At 27.7% G+C, this 8142-nt stretch overlaps 1 protein-coding gene across 1 annotated transcript; it reads left to right on the top strand.

Moving 5' to 3' along the window:
* Positions 1-1614: 1614 nt before the first annotated feature.
* On the top strand, positions 1615-4686 carry LOC109803878 (WAT1-related protein At1g25270). Its single transcript, XM_020365548.3, has 7 exons — positions 1615-1984; positions 2297-2359; positions 2487-2603; positions 2734-2983; positions 3140-3298; positions 3417-3568; positions 3670-4686. Exons 1-7 carry the CDS (start codon positions 1791-1793, stop codon positions 3953-3955), a joined length of 1221 nt encoding a protein of 406 aa, XP_020221137.1. The 5' UTR covers positions 1615-1790; the 3' UTR covers positions 3956-4686.
* The last annotated feature ends 3456 nt before the right edge of the window (positions 4687-8142 follow it).

Genomic DNA, 8142 nt, shown 5'->3' on the forward strand with positions numbered 1-8142 from the left:
TTTCAATTTCAATTTTTTCACTAGTACAAAAAGGATAATTTACGCGGTTATTTTAAGCTTTTTATGTCAAAAAAAGGTTCAACGTTAATCTGGGAGACGTAAATTTATGTCGGTTGTGATGGCCCGACGTAAATTTACGTCGGACATTCCCAAGAGTCGACGTAAAAAAGTTGTAAACAAAAAAAAAACATAACAAGTGCAAGCAGAACGGGTCGTTCTACTTGCAGCATGAGTCGTTCCGATGCAAAATCAAAATCCCCTACACAAAAAAAAACTTACAAACTTATGAATTAGACGAGTTACATACCTTATCTATAGATGCTCCATATCCTGAATAATCATACCTGAAAGCATAACACAAAATTGAAAGAAACTAAGTAAACATAAAACTAAATATATCATGCATGAGTTTAGACTTTAAATACAAAGTAAAAAAGCAAGAAATTTTGGTGTTGGTGTGTTACGTCTGACGAAACCGAAACCGAAGAAAGAAAGTGAAGAGTGTTAGAAAATAAATCTGACCTAAGCGGTTGAGCTTCTTCTTTCTCTCACACCATTTCACATGTCTCTTGTTTTTAAATACTGACGCACGCGGGAAGATTAATGGACCTTTTTACGTCAGACATAAGGGAGTCCGTCGTAAAAAAATTCACAAAAACTACAAAAATGCCACCGCATTTTTTTTACGTCAATTTTTGATATGTCTGACGACAAAGAGGTGACGTAAAAAACTAATTTTCTACTAGTGTGTTATGAGAACTACTATTACCTGTTAATTAATAGCTACAATAAAAAAATAAAATTTAGATGATTATTCCAATACCCCACAATTATAGTGGGTACGCTTCCCGCGCCCCCCCCTCCCCCCACCTCTTATTTTATGCTCTTTTATTTCTTTCGACAAAATTCCTTTTTATGATAACTCTTTCGAATTAAATTTTAATCGAGATTGAACGTAAAATAATTTTTGCAATAATAGATCAAGGGTTTGTTGACTTGCTTAAGCTTAAAAAAGTAATTCTGTCATATATTTTTATATACTAAGATATAATTTTTTAACCTGCGAACAAAAATATTAAAACAACTCTTTTATATATGTACGATCGACACATATAAACACAATAAGTATTGAGCTATTCAACGCAGCTGTATTCTAAACACGTTTCTTCTCTATATGCAATTGTTTAATTTGAAGATAAAAACTTGGATATTCTTAAAATTAATTGGAATTTCATTTTAATATTTTATGTAATAAAAAATTCCATAAAAAATAAATACATGTTACTATAGTGGAACTATAATTCTTATTAAAGAACAATATAAAAAAAATAGTTGAAGAATTTGTAACTAAATTTTGTCCTTATTTTTATCGTCGCATTCATTTTAATATATATGCTTTAGAGTTAAAAGTGTGCTCGGAATCTCCGTGTTCCTAGCACTAGGTCTAAACATGGTCCCATGTAATGTAACTGTGGTATAGTTAAACAAATTTGACTTCCTATGCACATGGTCTTCAGAGTCCAACCTTTAACGCTACATACGAAAGACGGTTGATGTAGCAAATATGACTAACGTCTCAGAGCAACATAATGCCTCTTTGAATTTGGAGCCAAGCTTGCATTTGTTTATATGTATATAAACAAGCCATGGCTACGTCCATAAACCATAACTCCTTAATTATCGCTTTCTATTTGCTTCAATTGAAAACCCTTTTGCAGCAGCTAGTTGTGATCATAGACACACATATATAGTACAAGAGTGTACGGTGAGTGATTGCACACGTGTGAACAATGAGAGATATAGGGAAAGTGGTGCATGGATTGAAGCCAGCCATGTTCATGTTGATGGTTCAGATTGCATTTGCTTCCCTGAATGTGCTCTACAAACTTGCCATAAACGATGGAATGAGTGTTAGAATAGTTACTGCATACCGTCTCATTTTTGCAGCAGCTTGCACTATTCCTCTTGCTCTTATTTTTGAAAGGTTCATACATATCTAGCTATAGCCCCACAACTTTCATAAATATTATTGTATATAGTTCAGGAAGAAACTGTTCATGATCTCGATCAATCTTCACATGTCATAGTAAAAAATTTTAATTTAAAAAATAAAAGTCAACTACATGTCACCTAAAAATTGGCTATAACCATATATACTTAATTATGCCTTAATCAAAGCATATATTCCAAAAACTTCCTGTATGTTTCTGCACTTTTCACTATTACTGTAGTCCAATATTACTATATATACACTATAACTCGGTTAAAATGGCTTCTCCTTTATCATTACTTACAGGAAAAACAGACAAAAGCTGACTTGGAGGGTGATTTTTAAGTCATTTTTGTGTGGCCTATTTGGGTAAGTTTACGTGATTTCATCACCCTTAATTTCCTAGCTTGTTTAGTTAGACACTTATACAAGTTATATATATGTAAAGCTTTTAACAATTATTTCTTTTTCACATGATCATGCAATAACATAACAGGGGAAGTTTATTCCAAAACCTTTATTTCGAGTCCTTGAAATTGATTTCAGCTACATTTGCTTCCGCTGTTTATAATCTCGTTCCTGCCGTCACGTTTATCTTGGCTGTCTCTTGCGGGTACGTATTCATCTGATACACCCCAACTACTAAACTTTTCATATTTCATTTCAACAAGCTATTTAATGTTCGAACATCATATAACATAGATGATTACTGATAAATCAACATTGCTTTGGAATATCCTTAGCTTCGAAAAATTAAATTTGCAAAGAGCAGCAGGCAAGGCTAAAGTGTTAGGAACGATAACAGGAGTTGGCGGGGCAATGATGCTGACCTTTCTCAAAGGTGTAGAAATTAACATTTGGACCTTCCACATTAACCTTTTGCATAAGAAGGGTCCCACGGGACCACTAAATGGTGACTCTGGTAGTAAAATTCTAGGGATTTTTTGTGGTCTTGGAAGCTGCTTCTGTTTTGCATTATGGCTCATCATTCAGGTTAGCCACTTCAATTTGTCACTACATATATATATAACACGTAAGGAATAACAAATCGTTGACCCGGATAAAAATCGGACTTTAATCTCTTTAAGTCTTAGATTCAAGTCTTAGGATTTTGTTAGTGTTTTAATTACTATATATATGACACTGCAGGCTCAGATGAGCAAAGAATTCCCAAGCCACCTCTCAAGTACAGCTTTGATGTCCTTCATGGGGGCAATCCAAGCCACTGTTTTTGCCTTGTGTGTTGAGAAGGATTGGAGCCAATGGAGGTTGGGTTGGAGCATTAGGCTTCTAACTGCAGCATATTCGGTATGATAAATGCATAACTAGTACTAACATCTTGGTTTAATAAAGGAAATTATCGAAAGTAATCATGATGAATAAAATGAGACACGCATGCTCAAGTGAATTGGTGGTGGTGTTGCAGGGAATTGTAGCCTCTGGAATAATGGTTGTTGTCATTGCATGGTGTGTACGGATGAGAGGTCCATTATATGCTTCTATTTTCAATCCTCTGATGCTTGTGCTTGTGGCGGTTGCTGGTTCCTTGATGTTGGATGAGAACCTATACTTAGGGAGGTATATACTATATACTAAATTCTAGTGCACCTAAATATATACCTTAATAATTAACCTTAGATTATACATATTCATGAATTGTTTTTTTGAAACATGTTTAGTGTAATTGGAGCAATGCTAATTGTGATTGGATTGTACATGGTGCTGTGGGGTAAGAGCAAAGAAATGAAAAAAGTGACTGGTCACTTAGAAACTACTCCAGAATTACAAGAAATCGAGGTTGTTGTCACGTCTACGGCAGCAGAACATGATAAAGGTATGGGCAGCAACGACAACAACACCTGTAGCAAGAACAATTTGGTTGGCAAGGATGATGATAATGCATCAAAAAGTGAAGACGAAGGACGAGACAAGGAAAATAATGGAAAAGAAGATATGGCTGAGTGAAGTCTCAAAAGTACAACAAATAATAGAATGACAGGGTACATGTTGGAGTTGGATGCAAACCCATCTTTTCCACTTGCCAACTACTGTGAAAAGATTTGCTACTTTACCCTCATAGATGAAACTTATCCATGCCCACTTTTAATAATTTTAATGTAAACTAATTAAACATTAATTCTTCACATAATAATATCAACATGTAAACTGATTAATTATGCAAGTCCACCATTTCAAGTACAAATTTCAATGCTGTACAAAAATAAATTTTAACCCAAGCGAGTAGGGGTCCAAGACATTGAAGTAGTTTGTTGATTCTTATTATATATAATTCACATAATTATCATAGTTGTTTCCCACATTATTGTATTTTTCTTAATGATGTTGGAGTCTTTTAGGACATATATTATATCATTTATAATTTTTAGTATTGTTTGAAAATATATAATATAATTTAAAACAGTATATATTTATTTTAATGAATTTTTATTCATTTTTAAAATTTTAAATATATTAATATTTAATAAATAAAACTAATTACTTAACTCAACTCAAATGGATTAAGATTGGATTGAGTTGGGTTGTTTGACCAATAAAAATACAAATTCATCCCAATTCAACTAATTTGATTATGTTTAATTGGATTAAATCCTAAATCCAATCAAATTTGATTTAACTTGACTTAGTTTATACTTTTGCCAAGAAGTATATTCATTTAGGAAAGATATAACTCAAAATATATAAACAAATATTATATATAATGAAATTAAAAAAAATAGTAACATTTAAACACATATAAATAGTTTTATTATTAAATTTAGTTTTTCTTGTAGAGACATATATGACTAGGGTTATTTTTAGTACTTGTTCTATATTATTTTTAATAAAACTTTAAATATGTAATATATAAAAATTAGTCCTAAACATATGCATGTATTTTTACTTTATTTTGCAACTAAACGAGAGCTTAATGGGATGCCAAATCATAATGAAATTGCATAGTATTTTTTCAAGGAACAAAATATAAATATTGCTAAAGCCTTTTTTGTAGTAAAAAATCATGAAAGAGAAAATCATGCTTCAATTTCATGAAATGAAAAACTTTCAAACTCCGAGTGACTTAAGTTTCCCAATCGCCGTTTGAAGTAATTTTTAGTTGTATGGTTACAAAAATAAATTCAAAAATTATAATTAGTTTTTAGTTTGGTTTTTTTTCTCTCAAGTTTTTAGTTTTAAAAAATTAGTTTTGGTTTTTATTTAACTCTTAGTTTCAAAATATAGTTACCTAGTAGGTTCTATATCATACTAAAATTAATTTTAAATTGTGTGTGATGTTTGTGAAGGTAATGATAGTAGTAGAGATAATAACAAATTAGCTCACTAATATGTCTAAGAATATTAATTAAAATATAAAATGTTAAACAAAAATAAAAAATGAAATGAAACTAGAATTAAATATATTTAAAATATATATTTATACTAAAAAAATTGTAATATTTATTTATACTAAAAATAAATAATTTTGAAATATATATTTATAAAATTAAATAAATTAGTAAGTTATTTTATAAATGATTAAAAATATTTAAATAATATTAAAGTGTAAATACCTAAAAGCTAGTGTACTTACTATTCTCCCCCACCTCATTAGTATAGATATTCATTTAATTGTTTGTTTTTAATTCATAACAAATTTTACTCATGTAAGTACCCATTAAAAAAAATTTCAATAAGTTGAACTCGTGTTTGAAATCACCTACATTACCGGAAAAGGTATTTCAACAAAAAAGAAAGTGCTACTCATGGAGGAAAAGGGAGGGAAAAAAAAAAAAATATATATATATATATATATATATATATATATATTTATAATCATATTCTTATAGCTAGTACATAAGTTTCTCCTATATGATCATATTAATAGTAAAGACTTTGGACCCCTTATTTTTGTCTCATATTTTTATAAATTTCTAAATAAAAAGATATATATTTTTATATATATATAAAATCCTGAATTTGTTTGATTCTGGTCGGACCAAATAGTAAGGTATCATATCCTCTTGTCATCCCTAACTCTTGAGGACCGTCTGTTTTAATTTGCACTATGCATAGAGAGAAAAGCTGGAAGAGTTGGCACAATATAGAACTTACATTGTGCTGCTTTTAAAGTTTGGTTATCAAGCATCTTGCTAAATGCCTCGCCTTCCCATACCATTTAATTCATGGAACCACGAATATTTTTTTGGCTTCCAATTAAACAGGATAAGTATTCCAGACATCAATTTCCCACACCACATATATATATGGCACTTGGTCAAAATTAGCCATTAGATTAATTAGTTTATAACACAGTGACTATTTTTTTTTTGGCAATGAATTTTCAATAAAAAAAAATCATACACTAACTAAATAATCAATGGATTTAACTCCTTTAAATATGGACCACATTTTAAGTTAAATATAGAATAATAACTGTTTATTAGTATTTTGTAATAAAATATATAATATTATTAATATTTTATTTATTGATTTTTTAATAAAAAATTCTTATTCCGCACTTTAGCTTTAAAGTGCACCATGATCATGTATTTTACAATAGTCAAATTCCATTAATTTGTTGTATACTATTAGGCTTACTTTTGTTAATATGGTTTTTTTCAAAATAAAGAATTGTTAATAATTTAATATATGATATTAATAAATAATGAACTCTATAAGTAAAAATAGAGTATATATAAATCTAATTTATTATTATTTAAACAAGGAATGTAAACAGATAGAATTTCAATTATTTTAGTATTCAATCCTATTAAATTTAATTGGATTAAGTTGGATTTGTATTTTTTTTTTTTAATGATTCAATCCGACTACAATCAAATTGAATAATCGAGTTAAACAACTAAAAAATAATATATTTTAAATTTTTTAATATATATATATATATTTAATTCAAATTTTAATATATGATACAAAAACAACATTATGACAATTACAAATAAGAAATCATAAATATTTTAAATAAATAAATATTAAGTAACTGACATAATAAATTTTGAATTATAAAAAAAGTGAAATCAAATTATTTTTCTTATTCAATGACTTATTCAATTTAACGAATCAATTAATTTATATAATATTTGACAAAAAAAAATAGAATTTAATTTATGTCTAAATATTAAATTAGTTATATAGAGTAGGGTTAATGTCTCAGAGGTAGGTTCGTGTTTCTACTTTCTATTTTTGATATCTTGTAAGTCAATACTAATAACGATAAGTGTACTACTATATATGTGATTGTGTATAGTATTTTATTATTTAATTAATATTTTAGTTTGTACATAAATATTTATTATATAATTAAATTTTATAATAAATTATATATAAATAAATATTATGTTTGATCATATAAATTATATTTAAAATTTATATAAATAAATATTTAAAAATATAAATTAAAATTTGATTTATTATAAATAATTCATATTATAACATAATATTACTTTTTATTTATTGATAATTTATTTTAAAATATTAAAATTTAATTCATAAATAATTATGATAAATAAAAATTAAATTAAATAAAAAATTATAAAAATTATAAAAATCTTTTCGTTAAAAAAATTCAAAAAAAATATTCTCATACAGAATAAAAATTCATATTTAATATATAAAAATTGATTTAGTAATTTATTATAAATAAAATTAATTGTATAACAAACTCATAAACTCATTATCCAATTTAATTATAATTAAGTAATATAAAAAAATTATTCAACCCAATTTGATGATCCAACTCAACTTATAAAAATATAATTAAATTAAATTGAGTAGGTTAAGTTTGTGAAAATTGTTACCCTATTATTCCCCTAATTTAAAATAGACTTAGAAAGTGTCTTTCTTAATCGCTCAATCTTGATAAAGTTTACATTAATGGAAACAAACCTAATTAACATTTTTTGTCAGTATTCATAGTGATTGGATATGAATTTGACGAAATTATATTTATTAGTGGAGTTTTACTGGTTTTAGACAGGCAATGAATAATGATGTATTGGTATCATTGATATTTGATACAATTCCCCTTCTTTTCTGGCGTGCTTTTTACCATAAAAAAGAGTGGAATGAATAAGGATGAGAATGCGGAATAGGACAATGTAACGTTTAGTACCCAAGTCTTCATGTACGGTTTCCAT

The sequence above is a fragment of the Cajanus cajan genome, chromosome 1, assembly GCF_000230855.2.
Source record: "Cajanus cajan strain Asha chromosome 1, NIPB_CcT2T_4, whole genome shotgun sequence".
Classification (NCBI taxonomy): Eukaryota; Viridiplantae; Streptophyta; class Magnoliopsida; order Fabales; family Fabaceae; genus Cajanus; species Cajanus cajan.